Source organism: Coloeus monedula (assembly GCF_965178545.1).
Source record: "Coloeus monedula genome assembly, chromosome: 22".
NCBI lineage: Eukaryota > Metazoa > Chordata > Aves > Passeriformes > Corvidae > Coloeus > Coloeus monedula.
Genome location: NC_138802.1, coordinates 3,889,935 through 3,904,930, shown reverse-complemented (window position 1 = coordinate 3,904,930; position 14,996 = coordinate 3,889,935). Strand labels below are relative to the sequence as shown.

General features: G+C 59.8%; 3 protein-coding genes across 4 annotated transcripts; 1 reads left to right on the top strand and 2 right to left on the bottom strand.

Annotated features, from left to right (window-relative positions):
• Positions 1-82: 82 nt before the first annotated feature.
• Positions 83-4,993, bottom strand: ZBTB48 (zinc finger and BTB domain containing 48). Its single transcript, XM_082295769.1, has 10 exons — positions 4,517-4,993; positions 4,211-4,428; positions 3,409-3,520; positions 2,941-3,033; positions 2,538-2,624; positions 2,047-2,201; positions 1,755-1,891; positions 1,277-1,441; positions 1,060-1,148; positions 83-972 (listed from the first exon to the last, which is right to left on the bottom strand). The coding sequence occupies exons 1-10, from the start codon at positions 4,922-4,924 to the stop codon at positions 676-678; spliced, it is 1,761 nt and encodes a 586-aa protein (XP_082151895.1). The 5' UTR covers positions 4,925-4,993; the 3' UTR covers positions 83-675.
• On the bottom strand, positions 4,993-9,416 carry TAS1R1 (taste 1 receptor member 1; the record flags this gene model as incomplete). The annotated part of the gene is made up of 6 exons (XM_082295773.1): positions 4,993-6,026; positions 6,914-7,034; positions 7,227-7,439; positions 7,785-8,561; positions 8,889-9,195; positions 9,265-9,416. The coding sequence occupies 6 exons, from the start codon at positions 9,414-9,416 to the stop codon at positions 5,101-5,103; spliced, it is 2,496 nt and encodes an 831-aa protein (XP_082151899.1). The 3' UTR covers positions 4,993-5,100.
• On the top strand, positions 9,317-14,729 carry NOL9 (nucleolar protein 9). 2 transcript variants are annotated; one of them, XM_082295765.1, is made up of 12 exons: positions 9,324-9,738; positions 9,809-10,034; positions 10,207-10,334; positions 10,439-10,577; positions 10,801-10,897; positions 11,349-11,446; positions 12,196-12,357; positions 12,515-12,800; positions 12,884-12,995; positions 13,356-13,533; positions 13,966-14,099; positions 14,423-14,729. In XM_082295765.1, the coding sequence occupies exons 1-12, from the start codon at positions 9,415-9,417 to the stop codon at positions 14,552-14,554; spliced, it is 2,016 nt and encodes a 671-aa protein (XP_082151891.1). In that variant the 5' UTR covers positions 9,324-9,414; the 3' UTR covers positions 14,555-14,729. The 2 variants fall into 2 exon arrangements, with proteins under 2 accessions (XP_082151890.1, XP_082151891.1); XM_082295764.1 differs by having other exon boundaries at positions 9,317-9,738; positions 13,966-14,729.
• Positions 14,730-14,996: the final 267 nt, after the last annotated feature.

The window sequence follows — 14,996 nt, the reverse complement described above, 5'->3', positions numbered from 1 at the left end:
GAGGGGGAAAGGGGAGAGAGCATGGCTGCGACTCTGGGGTGTGGAGGGTACACACAGAGATCTCCCCCCACCCTGGCACCACTCAGGCCACGGTTCTCACTCTCCCAGCAACCCTGGATCGGGTTATTAGTGAGCACAGGCACTTTGTGGCTGCTGGAGTGTGTTTCAAGTGAACTCAGAGCTCTGTCATCCCAGTGCTGAGCAGACACGGGTCATGCCCTGCCTATAATAGGGGAAAGAAACAGCAACTGACAGAAGCTTAACAAAACAAAGGAGAAATAAGGCACAAGTTAAACGGAGGAGTTAAGGAAAGGGCAGAGCCGCTCTCTGTGGGCGAAGGTGAGCTTTAATCACAAGCAGGGTGAGAGGGCTGGAGGAAAGGGGGGGGGGGGGGCAGCACCAGCTCCTCCAGCGTCAGAAAGTGAGTCACAGTATGACATGGAGATTAGTCCCATCCCACTGCACACCGCGCACGGACACTGACTGGAGCGACCATTCTGAGGCATTTCTTCATTCGATACTCAATAACAATGTCATGGTGACTTCCTTTCCCTGCAGCCTGAGATAGGAGATTGGCAGAAAAGGAGGGGTGGGGGCTCAAAATAACAAGTGTGGCAGAAAGTGGCTCAGCTTAACACTTTACTGTGTTTCAGTAGAAGGGGATGGGTGGCCACACTACGTCTCACAGTCTTCAGGAATCGTTGTTGTTATAATCAGCGATTGCTCAATCACGTCCGCTGGGGAGAAGTTCGTGTTTGAGCAGAGTTTCTGCACAGGGACCTCCTCGGGCAGTGGCCCACGGGCCAGCGACTCCACAATCACCTCAGCTGAGCCCACCTCCAGCTCTGGTGGCGGCTGCAGCACCACCATCATGTCCTTCTCATCCTCGATGATCAGGTTCCGCAGCTTCCGCTGCCGAGGGTTGTAGTTCTCCACTCGGTCGTGGATCTCCATGTGGCGTCTCAAGTGAGCCTGCAAAAGAAGGGGCATGTGGAGAGACCCAGTGAGGGCTGGCTCCCCAGCGCAGAGCGGTGGCCCTGGAGCTGGGGAAGGCCTCACCTGCCGTGTGAACTTGTAGCCACACTCAGTGCACTCAAACTTCCTCACTCCCTTGTGCCGGCGGACATGGACACGCAGCTGTTCTACCGCTGGGAAGGGAAGCGAGAGGCCGTAGGCAGCAGCTCCATGTCATACAGGCTCATAGCAATGCCAACCCACCCACGGGAAGGAGGCAGCTCCTGCAGAGCCCCACTGGGAGCTGGAGCCCCAGCGTTACCTTTGAATGTCTTCCCACAGATGTGGCAGAAGTGGGGCCGCCCCTCCTGGTGCCGGCTGGCGACGTGCCTCAGCAGCGGCCCCTTCTCTGTGAAGCGCTGCTCGCAGAACTCGCAGCTGAACGGCCGCTCCCCAGTGTGTGTCCGGTTGTGCTTGTCCAGACTCGCTGCCGTCAGTGGGGGAGAGTGACCAGTCAGAAGCACAGCCCGTGCACCCCATCTCAGGGGCTGTCAGGCTGGCCAGGAAGGCAAGAGCAGCACAAGCAGTAGCTGCCTGCTCCAGCTAAGGGTCATGAGGAACGCCAGCTTGCTCCCTTTCTGTGCCACAAGGGCAGTGCAGGTGACAAAAACATGCTTTCCTTACTATCGGCCTGCACTCACAAGAGCATGGCTTTGCTCCTGGGGAAGCTGCTTTCTGGAGGTCCTGGATGCTGGAGCACAGCACTTGGCATGACCTGCTCCAGCCACACCCAGGGGTACCTTGTGTCCGGAAGGTCTTGCCACAGAGATGGCACTGGAAGGGCTTCTCGCCAGTGTGCGTGCGCAGGTGCATGTTGAGGTTGGCTTTCTGCGTGAAGGCATGGTGGCAGAACTCACACACGTAGGGCCGCTCATTCCTGTGGGCAGGGAAACATCACCGTCACCTTTGCCTCCGTCAGTTTCAGCTCCTCTGGAAAGAGGGTGACTTCCAGCCAACCCCCAGGCCTGCGGGGCAGGGAGTGCAGCCAGGAGAGCCAGGGTGACATAATGGAGGACACGGGTCACACTGTACCTGTGCTTGGCCTTGATGTGCATCTGGAGGCCATTGCGGCTTGAGGCCCTGTGCCCGCACTCTTCGCACACAAACAGCTTCTCTCCACGGTGCTTGAAGGCCTCGTGCAGGCGCAGCTCTGTCCGGGACAGAAAGCACTTGGAGCAGGTTGAGCACTGCAAGGCCACAGGAGAGGAGGGGGTTATGATTGGGGTACACCCTCACCAGACCCCACTCAGACCCGGCTTTTCCCCAGCTGCTCCAGGGACCTCCCTGCAGAAGCTACGGCAGCACCCCTGGCTCAGAGACACCCAGTGAGATGGGACAGCCCAACAGAGATGAAATGCTGGTCAGTGCTCGGGGCTGTGGGCTGCTCCTGTACCCAAACGAGTCCATTTCCAGTAGCTCTGTGCCCCACCCCCTCACTGACAGAGCCAGACAGAACATTGTGCCATTCCTTAGGCCAGGTCCACACTCAGGATCACACCCTCCCCAAAGCCCCTGATCCCTACCGCGTGGGGCTTGGGTGCGCCGTGCAGCTTTATCATGTGGCTCTGCAGGTCCTTCTTCTGCATGAACTGCTGTGAGCAGGAGGAGCACTGCGAGACAGGAGAATGGGGTCAGCTTCCAGCTGCCCCCAAAGAGTGGTTTCAGAGCAAGGAGAGGACCGGTGGGGGAGTAGAACAAGGATTCCTGGTACAGCCACAGGAAGCCTCTGGCTGTGGTGCCTCCCTGGATCATATTTTGGCTCAGAGATGAGGGAACAACCCTCAGTGGGCTATCACGGACCAGAGAAGGGAACTGGTGTGCTCAGCTCTTGATGGGCTGGGCTGCTCTAGAAGGGAAAGTCTTGCCCCTGCTCCATGCCAGTGTCCAGCAGCACCCATAGAGATGCTGGATGCAGGCCCTGCTGACCTTGTACGGCATCTCCCCAGTGTGTGACACCATGTGCAGCCGCAGCTCCATCCGCCGCTTGAACACCTCAGGGCAGGCCGAGCACGTGAACACCTGTGAGAGATGGGGTGGTGTCAGCTTCTGCAGGACCCGGAGCCCAACCTGGAGCCCACAGCTCAGCCCCCTGCCCAACACATGGCACTGCCACCCAGCTACAGCATTCAGCCCGCACCCCCAGGAGCAGGATCTCGTACAGCACAGTGTCCTGGTGTGCTGAAACAGGAGTGAGGGCTGCGCTGTGTATCACGCGTTGAGTCCCAGCCACAGGGGCCCTGGCTGTGGTGGTCCCGGCCAAAGAACACATGCCACACAGTGCTGACAGGGGTCTGTTCGGAGCTGAGCATGGGCTGGGGCTGGGAAAAGGCTCCAGTTCCCCTCCTGCCACATGGCAGCCACGCTCCAGCCCAGCAGGGCAGCTCCTGGGCATACCTGTTCCGATCGGTTCATGCAGTTCCTGGCTTCGTGTTCCAGGAGATTCTCTTTTCTAAAGTAACATTTGCCACACTTGGAACACTCAAATGGCTTCTCTCCAGTGTGTTTCCTGGGGGGATGCAAATACAGAATCCCATCACTGCCTGTCAACAGCATCTGCACAGACAGGCTCAGGAGGTCACGGGGAAGGGTGAGGTGGGTACTTCCCCCCCACCCCCGCAGTGCTACTATTCACAGTTGCCCTAAAGCTGCTTTTATGCCGCTTTCGTGTCCCCTCAACAGCACAGCTGTTGGTGCCCGCTGCACTCCACGGAACACCAATTCTGCAGGGCCAAGATTCTCCCCCAATACAAGTGAAGCAAAGCTTGAGCCCTCACTGCAGGGCCCTGCCCTGCTCTCGGTGATCCACCCTGGAGCTCCTCACAGAGCCCAGCCATGTGTACCCCGCAACCCCGGAAACTTCCCCCAGCCCGGGCGAATCTCAAAGCCCAGGAGGATTTGCCATTGCCCACCTGCAGCCAGCGCAGTCCCCGAGGAGCCCCTCACATGGCCTTCCTGAGCCACAGCCCAGGACAGTCGGTGCAACTCTGGGACACCCTTCATAGACATATAACCCTCCCCCAGGCCACAGCACGCCCAGGGGCAAAGGGGACCCTCCTTTACCACCCCGGGGGATGCCGAGGTGCTGGGATCAGCTGGCAGAAACGGGGCCGCCCATTTTTCTCCCCGGGAAGGGGCCGAGCCGTGGGGGCGGCGCGTCCCCCCGCGCGCAAGGGGAAGGAGAAGCCGGAGCGTTTACCTGTTGTGCACTTTAAGGTAATATTTGCTGAGGAAGGTTTTATGACATGTGGGGCACTCGACCGGCACCGCTGTACCTTTTCTGCTCCCCGGCGCCTTTCCCGGAGCGGGGGGGCTCTTTTTGCTCCGCAGCACCTTTTTCTCGGGAAGGGGCTCGGCGTCGCCGTCCCCCCGCCCGCCGCCACCCACCGCCGCCTCCTCCGCGGCTGAGGGGGAGCCCTGCGAGGGAACAGCGGCGTCACCGCGCCGCCGCCGCCTCCCCGCCGGGCCCCTGCCCCGCCGCCCCCCTCCCGCCCCCTTCACGCACCGCCTGCCCGCCGGGCTGCGGGGCCGCCGCGGGCTCCGGGCGGACGGCGGCGGCGGCGGCGCGGCGGGGCCGCGGGCGGAAGGCGCGGCACAGCGCCACGGCGTCGGGCACGCCGAGCTGCTCGGCGGCCGCCAGCAGGCGGGCACGGTTGTGCGCCGTGAGCGCCAGATGCCCGGTGTAGAAGAAGTCGAGCAGCAGCTGGAAGGTGTCGGCGAGGCCGTCGGGCAGCGCCACGGGCCCGCCGGGGCCGCGCGCGCGGAAGAAGCGGGAGCAGCTGGCGAGCACCGGCCAGTGCGCGCGGAACTCGCGGCCGCCCACGCCGAGCGTGGCGTCGCAGAACTGCCCGGCCGCGCGCTGCCGGTTCAGCTCCCGCAGCACCCTCACGCTGTGCGCCGCCGCCGCCGCCATGGCCGCCCACCGGAGCCCGCCGGCATCCGGCAGCGCCGGACGTGGCGTCACCGGGCACCGGCAGTGACGCTGCGCCAGCGCGCAGCCGGGGCCGGCTCGGGGCCGCGGGGCTGTGTGCGTGGTGGGGGAGGCGTGCTGCGGGTCGAGCCCCGCAGCCCAGGCTCGGTGCTCGCGGATCAAGCGGCGGCCCGGCGCCGCGTGTATTCCTGGATGACCATCTGGAAGTGTTCGGCCGTGTTTTGGTGCGGCCGCAACACGATGACGAAGGCCCGCGGCACGAAGTACCCGCCCAGCAGCGCTGCGAGCGTGCCCAGCGTGCCGAGCACCCGCGCCGCCAGCTCGGCCCGGCCGCGCAGCGCGCCCTGCGAGCAGAGCACGGCGGCCGAGCAGCTCAGGTGTAGCAGCAGGCTCACGGTCAGGCTCTTGGCCTCGTTGTAGGCGGCGGGCAGGTCCGTGCCCCCGTAGCTGAGCGCGAAGCAGGCGGCGCTGAGTAGCACCGTGTAGGCGATGGCGGCGTCGGCCGCGGCGCTCTGGGTGCACTCCAGCACCACCCACTCGGCCCGCGCGCCGTAGTTCCGGCGCGGCACCGAGGGGCTGGCGACCTCGGCGAGCACGCACAGCGCCACTTGTGCCGCCGTGCTGGCGGCCACGAACAGCACCGGCCCCCGGTGCCGCATGCAGGCCTCGTAGAGCGCCGGGCAGCGCGCGTTCAGCTTGAATATGCAAAGGATCTGGAAGGAGCGGGTCGCCACGCACGAGAGGAACACGGTGAAGCTGATGGTGAAGAGCGGCACCCGCAGCAGGCACGCCGCCCGCGAGGGCTCCCCGAAGTAGCAGAAGAGGCTGCTGCAGGTGCAGGCCAGGGAGCCCAGCATGAGGAAGCACGTCTTCCCGCCCGCAGACTTGACCACAGGCGTGGAGGCGTTGAGGGCGAAGAGGACAGCCAGCGCTGCTATGAGCAGCATGAGAAGAACAGCCAGGGCCAGCAGCACCCAGGAGAGGGGCTCGGACCAGGACAGGAACTCGACGGTGCGGTTGAAGCAGACCTCGCTTCCTGCTGGGGCCCACTCGCCCAGGCCACAGGCCTGGCAGTCAAAGGGGTCTGTGGAGGACACGGACACCTCGCACACCTCGGACCCGGTAAGTGCTCTGCGGCGGTGCGGGGCCTGGCCCGCAGCCCCCTGGACTCTGCTCACCCATTGCGTCCTGCTCTTTCCTTTTCCTGCTCCCAGGCCTGGGGGCACAGAGGGGGCTCTTTTCCCAAAAGACCCCCCACCTGAAGTTTACCCCATGGACTCTCCCAAAATCCATGGGGATTTGTCCTATTCAACAGGTGCTCAGCTGTGTGAAGCTCAGGGTCATGGGGGCTGTGGGTGGGAAGGGGCCCGTGGATCCAACAGTAACCTGGGAAGCAGCAGCCACTGTTGAATGGGACAGGACCATATAGGGGGGCTTTCTGCTCCCACCATCCCCAGAGATGCCCCTGCCCACTCCACAGGCCAAGGGTGTTGAGGTACCAGCTGCCAGGAAGGGGTTTGTCGTTGTGGCTGGTGACTCTGAGGCAGGAGACTCCTGGTGCCTGTCCCAGGCGGGAGACATTTCCATATGCCAGGTGCTGGTGACCACACAGTGAGGAAGCCCTGAGTGCCACCTGGGGCACAAAGGCAACCACTAGGTTGAATTTCCCTGGAAGAGGATGCGGTGTAGGGAACAGCTATCGGGCCGGACATCCCCATCCCCTGGCCACAGGAGAAGGGCTCTGTTTGCCCAGGTGGGCTCACCAGGTGGGCAGTGCTCCCCGGAAAGCACAGGACATGGGCTTTGCATACCCACTGGTGAGCAATCAGGAGCCAGACCCACTGCCTTCAGGTCAGCTCAGAGGTTTTGCTGACCGCAGGAGGTGAGAGGCTGGGAATGGTGAGATGGGAGCAGGAGGCAGGATGTGGGCAGGGGAGGAAGGGGCAGGAGCAGCCCCCAGGATGTACTGACCTGATGTGTTCAGGAAGGTTCCCGGTGGACAGGCCATGCAGCTGAAGCAGCACCTGTGGTGGCTCTGCTGCAGCTGCTTCTCCCCTGGCTGACAGGCCTCAGAGCACACTGAGATGGGAGCCTGCCGGGAGCACAGACAGGGTCAGGCTGGCAGGCAGCAGCACAGTTCAGGCTCAGCAGCACTCTGGCACCCCCCACACTGCCTGTGCCCTCAGTTTTGCCCTGCTATGAGGAAACACCCCAGAACTGGTGGCATTGGGATGCAGTCAGCTCAGAAGTGAGCAATAAATAAGACCTCGGTGCAGAACAGTACCTGGCCATCTTCTGTGTGCCACAGGACTTTGCCTGGGTCAATGCTCAGCCTGTCAGGGTTCACATGGAAGGTTCCTATCACATCAGAAGCCCAGTTTGGGCCATTCCACTTCCACATGACAATATCATAGCCTTTACGAATGTCCCCGTTGGTATCAAAAGAGATTCGGCTCTTGTACAGGGTGAAGTTTACTTGCCTTATCTTTTGTAGGAGCTGTAAAACAGAAGAGTAAGAGAGGAGCCCTTCCAATGGCATGACTCCTGCCACTGGGAGGGAGATGTGCTGGAGGACCCTTCCTCTGTGCTGCAGCCGCTTTCCAGCCCCCCAACATCTGCAGGAAATCCCATCCAGTGAGGGGCTAGTGGTAGAGGAACAAGTGACCTAGGATGGAGTCTAGGTTTAGGTCTTGGCTGCTCTGACTGTGAGGGACAGCTGAAGCCCACAAGGGTCTTCAGCTGGGATTTGAGCCTTTGGACAGGAAACCTCTGGGCACAATGGAAAAATCCTTCCCTGTGGGAAGGGATCCTCATAGGTATTCTTCCACAAGGTTGCTCTTACCTGCCAGGGATAGACAGTGCCTTTGCTGCAGGCCCCCGAGGCGCAGCCCAGCAGGTCATGGAGGCCATGGGCCACGGCATACACAGCCGAGTACACACTGAAGGAGCCTTGAGCATCGTACATGTCGGAGATGGCAGCAAGGGCACGGCAGCTGGTGCAGCACTGGGTGCAGTCCAGCCGCGTGCTCCCCACAGATTCCCCACCTGCCTCTGCACTGCTGGCACACTCAGCCACAGTGCCTTCCTCTGACATCTTCCAAGCTTCAAAGCGTTCCAGCATCGTGGACTCCGGCTTCTCAACTGCCATCCCAATCACCGAACCGATGGTCTGGATGCCAGGCACCTGCCAGATGGTTTGAGCCAATGCCCAGTCTTCAGAGGCCACCCACACCATGCCCGTGATGTTCCTCTGGACCACGACCTCGAAGAATGGGAGGGTGCTTCCTCTGGTGGAGAACACAACGGTGACATTGACCTTGATGTCTGTGAGGATTCGGACCAGGTTGTGGAGCTCCGGGTTGCTGGTGTCCGAGTTGGCGGGGATGGTGCCTCGGTAGGCCACACACACATTGCTTGCGGTCAGCAGCTCGTGCAGAGCATCCAGGCCAGCCCTGCCGTAGGCATTGTTGCTGCCCAGCAGTGCCACCCAGGTCCAGCCAAAGTGCTGCAGCAGCAAGAAGATGGCCTTCACCTGCTGCCTGTCACTGGGGATGGTGCGCAGGAAAGAGGGGTACAGCCGCTTCAGGCTCAGCGTCTCTGTGGAGGCTTCGTAGCTGATCTGCAAAGAGAGCCAGCGGAAGGGGGATGCACTGGCCTGGCAGCAGCACCCCTGCTAATGGGTGAAAAGCTAATGGCACAGGCAGTCTGTCCAGGGAAGACTTGGAGCTGGGCAGGCAGTGGACCCAGTGCCAAGTGTGCTGCAGCAGGAGAAAGCTGTGGTGGATGGCAAGCCAGCCACTGACTGCCTGGGAAGGATCCTGGGACAGCGCACACAGAGGGGCTGCATTTCCAGGTCTGCCAGGCTCCTCAGCTCCGAGCCCACCCTCTCTGAAACCCTCACTCCTGGGAAGCCTTGTTCTTCATCAGCCGCAGGAACTGCACTTACCTCCGGTACAAGAAAGAGACTGAGAACAGCAGCTGTGGTGAGGGCCAGCTGGGTGCTGTCAGGACCAATGACGGCCACGGCCTGGGGTTCGTAGTGTTGGAAACTGGGGAGCACCTGGACATCCTGCCTGCCTTTGCGGGCAAGGGCGCACAGTGTGGCGTGGAAGTTGGCAGCCTCAGAGCAGGTGTCATAGATGTCGTAGCCCAGGGTGACATTGGGGAGCAGCGTGCTGGAATTGTTGATCTCCTCTACAGCAAAGCGCAGAGCCTGGGACAGGCAGTAGCCGTGGCTCTTAAAGACGGCAGCGCTATGGAATCGAGAGCGGTTGTTAAGGAGGACCGAGCGCGTTGGGGGCACGGGCAGCGCGGGCACTCACTCGTCGCAGCCGCGCACCAGCATGCTGGCGGCGTCCCGGTGCGCCGCAGAGTGCAGCGGAAACAGCCCAGCCAGGCGGTGATCGCCGCGGAGGGTGAAGGAGGCGGCGGCGGCCGCGCAGAGGCAGAGGCGGAGCAGGGCGAGCGGCGGCATGGCGGGGCGGCCCCGCACCGCGCGGGCGGCTCTTAACGGGGCGGTGGCAGCGGGCGGGGCCCCGCGCCGGGCGGGGCGGGGCGGTGCCGGCCGAGGGGCGGCCCTGGGAGGCGGAGGAGGCTCGGCGGTCATGCCCGCACGGCGCGGCCGCCCCCGCCGGGCTGCGGCCCGTGCTCTGGCCCGCGCGAGCCGGGCAGAGGCGGCCTGGCGGGAGTTCGCCGCTTCCTTCACTCGCACCGGGATGGTGCCGCCGGCTGAGCCCGGGCTGGTGGCCGTGGAGGCGGCGGAGGGTACGGCCGTGCTGCTGCTGGCGCCGCGGCAGGTGAGCAGCGCCCACAGCGCGCCGGCCCCGCCGCGCCCCGCACCGCCTGACCGCCCGCTCTGTCCTGCAGGCGCTGACTTTCACTGGCAAGTGCCGCCTGCGCTGCCTCTACGGGGCCGTCCGCCTCCTGGGCTTCGCCGTGGCTTCGCACCACCCGGGACTGCCGGTCTTCTCGCCGGCCACGCACTGCGCGCTCAGCCTGGAGGCGCTGCCCGGCGCCCGCCCGCCCGCCGCCGCCCTCCGCCAGCTGCGCGCCGCCGCCCGCGCCGCCATGCGCTCGCACCGCGTCCGCCGCCGTGAGTGCGGGCTGGGTCGGGGGCGCGGGCGGGCGCCATTTCACAGGCGGTGCGGGGAGCGGCCATTTTGAGCGCGGAGCGGTGCGGGGCGGGCGGGCGCCATTTCGCGTGCGGGGCGGCGCGGCCGGGCGGGCGCGGGGCTGAGAGTGATGGCGGCACTCGCTAATTGCAGAGGCGCGGGTGAAGCTGATGGCGCGGTTCTCGCCCGACTGCGCCGTGGTGCTGCTGGAGCACCTGGACACGCCGGTGACGCGGTTCCTGCTGAGCCACCCACCGCTGTCGCGGCTTTTCGAGCCCCAGGTGAGGCGGCGCGGTGCCCGTGCAGAGCCAGCGGCGGCCGCCCCTGTCAGCGCCCAGGCCGTGGCCTCGCGCACCCCGTGCTGAGTGCTCACCCTCTCGCCTAGAAAAAGGAGGAGTCCAGCTTCACGCCAGAGGACGCGGTCCTGGCGTCCGTGGGCATCGTGAAGTGCAGCTCCGACCGCGGGCTGCTGGTGTCGGAGAGCATGTGCCTGGCGCTGGAGGAGCTGATCCAGGCCTGCTGTGGTGAGTGCGGGCCTTTGACCAGGTTAGGGCTTTGATAGCCTGAAAAAAAGAAAATTTGTGAGGCTTTTCATGAGTTAAGGTTGAGAGAGTGCCCTGGCCAGCACACACTGATTGAGGGTCATGTTTTTCTGTATAAAGAGTGTGCGTCTAGAGCTTAGGCATTGTCTGGGGTGAGTCAGTGATGCCAGCATCAGTCCAGTTCACACTCCGCTTGTCTTTCTAGCGGAAGATGAAGGTGTCCCTTTGGTGCTGGTGTGTGGCCCAAAAAACACTGGGAAATCGACATTCAACAGATACCTAATTAACCTGTTACTGAACCGGTGAGTCCCTCTATGTTCTGCAGGCTTTTAAGTGCTGTGTGAGATTTAGGAGAAGGAAAAAAAGAAAAGAAGAGTATTTGACAGGACTCTCAGAAGAGCCATCAGAACTGGAGGGTGGATAGCTTTTAAACACAAACAAAAAATCAGAAAAACAGGCATTCTTGTCTTGAGCTGATTTCAGAAAAGTTGCTTCCTGAACATTTCTATTGAAATAGTGTTAAATTGCTTCCTTGGAGCGTGTGAGCACATTGGGCACTAAGCAGTTTGGGTTCAATAGGGGAATTATAATGCTTAAAAATGCACCATGAGTGTGGTTGAGTGAAGGAGAGATTTTATTCATGAATTTTAGCTTTGCAACCTGTAACAAAATCAGGTTGTCTTTCTGATATGTTCAGGTCATACCGTAGTTCTTCTTTTGGTGGATGCTACCACACAGTCTCTCTCCCTGCAGCCTTCCTGTGGTCGAGTACATGGAATGTGACATCGGCCAGACGGAATTCACGCCGCCCGGGTGCGTGTCCCTGAGCAGCATCACAGAGCCCGTGCTGGGTATGTGTTCCGCTGCTCCTGCGGTTACCAGAGACCTGTTTGGTTTCTGAGATGAACAGGGTGTTCTAGGCAGAGGCTCTGCTTGAGGGGAAGCTGCTGCCACAGCTGTCAGAGTTTCCTGGAGAGAATAAACCAAAGGCTGTTTGAGTTTTCTTGTAGGGACATTTAAGCTCCCTGAGTAACACAGAGCTGTTCTCCTGCTCATTTTGTCTGCTTTAAAGAGAGATGATGTTGTAGAGGTGGTAGCACAGGCTGAGGTGTATCAAAGGGGATGTTCAGCCTTTCAGATTTGAAAGGTCTCCTTGGGAAAATATGTATCCATGGGTAACACTAACTTGAGAAATCTGAAGTGGATCCACACAAATAGGGGCTGTTGTGATGCGTGTAAAAAGCAGAGCCTAGGAAAGTGCTGGTATTTGTGGTCTTGCAGATTTGGTTTAAAAGGACGTGGCCAGGCTGGTTTGCTCTTTAACCGGTTTGTCATAGACCATTCTTCAAAGATTTGCAAATGCGTAAGCAGTGATTTCAGACAAAGAAACAAACCCAATATTAACCCAAAACAAACAAAACTCCCAGCCTGCAAGTGACAGACCAGTTTCCCCTATGTGTAGGCTGTGCAAGGAGGACAATTACCATATAGGAAGAGCACGGGTTATTTCAGGAGAAGAGGCATGTGGGTGCTTACAGGGATGGGAGTGTTTTGGTTTGACTCGGGGAAGGCACTGGATGTTTGGTGCTCTCTTTGCCAGGTCCCCCCTTCACTCACCAGCAGATGCCCCGTAAGATGGTGTATTACGGCCAGACCAGCTGCGAGCAGGACACAGAGAGGTACCTTGATGTTGTGAAGTATGTGTTCAGCTGCTACAAGAAGGAAGTGCCTCTAGTCATCAACACCATGGGCTGGGTGAAAGGTAAGCGGGGTCAATCTGCTCTGGAGGGGCGTGGGAGGGAGGTAACGGTGGCGCAGCACCACGCGGAGCAAGAACACAGCGCGTCTGCCCTGAGCTACGCTGCTGTCCCATCTGTTGCAGTAGTAGCAGCAACTGTGTGTTTCCTGTGCTCCTGAAGGTGAAGGACTGCTGCTCCTCATTGATATCATCCGGCTGTTGGCACCCAGCCACGTTGTTCAGATGGATGTGTGTGACTGGAAGGCCATGCCCCCGCTGACCCCTGAGCATGTCCACTTTAGTGCCGGGCTGCACACCAAGGGCAAGCAGCAATCCAAGTGCAAGCAGCTGGGAGTGGGCAGCACGGAGAGCTGGAAGTACTCCGAAGGGGAGGACATGTCAACTCCGCAGCACAAGCTGCTGTATGTCCACCCGGAATTCCCTCGGGCAGGGGTGGCAGGTGAAGCGTAAGTAGGACGTTGAGTGCTCTGTGGGGTCTGTGGGCTGAACAAAGCCACACATCGTCCTTGACACGGGGTTGTTCTGGCAGGCGAGTGCACAGCGGCATCCTGCGCGACATGTCCATCCTGGGATATCTGGGGCACCTGCAGAGCCCTGACATCGGGGCGGTGCTCCCGCTGCACAGCCTGGTGCCGTATCAGGTAAAGGAGATTTTTGGGATGGCTTGTGGGTGGTGCAGAGAGCCCAGCTGAAAGTGATGGGCATTTCTGTTCCTGCTGCATGTATTTCTCAGAAGAGGGATAAACACTCTAATCTACAGAGTGGCTGTGTTCAGGGTGTCTGGAAGCAAGGCTTCTGTCGAGGTACCGGTGTGGCACATGTGTGCTCTGTGTTCTGCACGTGCAGGTATTGGTGCAGAAGCTGCCTTGTGTGCCCTCCTAGTGCCTCTATGTGGGTGTGGTGTGAGATCATGCAGGGTCTGTGTACTCAGCAGTGTCTTATCTCTGGACTCAAACTCAATCCATGTGGAGCTGATGAACACTTTTCTCTGTTTCTCTCAGGTGCCTTTCAATGCTGTCGCACTCAGGGTTATTCACACGGATGTTGCTCCCAGCAACATCATGTATGCAGTGAACGCCAGCTGGGTCGGGCTCTGTTGCATTCCGGAGGAAGTCCGGTGCCAGACCGACGGGCCAGTCCTGCTGACACAGACACCGGTCTGCGACTGCCTGGGCTTCGGTGAGCACACCTGGAGCTCTGCTCTTACCTGCTGTGTTTTGGCAGACAGGTTGCAGAGTGACAGAATTACCTGCTCTTCTAAAACCAGCTGGAGAAGTGGGATGAGATACAGGAGTAGTGGTGTATTCTCTGCTTTTAGAGACTGTACTGCCAAGTCCTTGGACTTTGGTTAACAGGTGGTAAGAGCTGTGGGGAGTGTCCTTGCACAGTGCCACTCGGAGCTTCTCTCAGAACTCCACAGTGACTCACTTTCTGGTTCACGTTCTCAAAAGCAGATTCTATTTGGCTTTTGCAAAATTCCAGTAGTTTCTCAGTTTCCTTCTGTGACTTAAATTTAATGTTCCAGTTTGGACTTTGGTGCTCGATCATCTGTAGGGATGTGCCAATGAGCAGGGATGCCTGGTGACTGAGCTTTGCATGTGTTTTTATTAGGAATTGTCCGAGGGGTTGATATGGAAAAGAAGCTTTACCACATCCTGACACCAGTGCCTCCAGAGAATCTGAGACTAGTGAATTGTCTGCTGCTTGGGAACATTGCTATCCCTAACTGTGTGCTTGTGGGCCAGGTACGAGCTCATAGGAGGGGGTGGAAGCTAGCTGAGCTGCAGCTGCCTGTCAGGTTTTCCATTTCCTTACTCCTGAGGCTGATGCGTGCTGGGAGGTGCCTGGGCATCAGCAGATGGTTATCTCTCTGTGAAATTGTCCTTAAGCACAGAAACCTTGGAAGAACAGAATGTTCTGCTCATGTTTCAGATGCCAAAGTGGGGTTTGGTGATTGCTGGGTCCTTCCCACCATCAGCTCCATCAGCCTGGGGAGAGAAGTGCTTCCCCCTCTGCTGAAGATATGAGTTCTTAAAGTTGTTTCTGGTTTAATTTTTCTGTTTTCCAGCAAGGAATTGAGGGAGAGATCCCCTATGTCACATCTGATTACAACTACAGCATCATGGGCTCAGGGAAACTGAGGAAGAAGAAGCAGCATTTGAAGAGGAGGGAGTTCCCCTTTGAGTGTGATTACACTTGAAGGCTCGGGGTACTCAGCCAGGGGTTGTTCATGTGGGACCTCATGTTGCAGGAGCCCTGGGTGCTGCAGAGGCCCTGGGCACATAGACGCTACAGTGGGGCCGTGTTTTGATAATGTTTTGTATGTTCAGTTTGTATTTTTGGTGTTTTGTAATAAATATCTATGGTAAACATTGGACTGGTTTGGAAATTTTCCTAGGCTGTGGCTGACACAGCTGGGGGCAGCTGCTGTTGCACACACGCTCTGCCTCTGGTCAGGACGTGTTCCCATTGCCTGTGCAGGGAGCTCTGGGTGTCAGAGCGATCCGCAGTGCCCTGAGCGGAACTTCACTGTCCCCTGGCTTTGTGGAAGGGCCCATGTCAGGGTTCTGGCACTGTGGCTGGCCCATGGCTCTGGGTGTCCTGCTGGTCGAGGAGAGGGGGAGGAAGGAGCACCAGAGGGA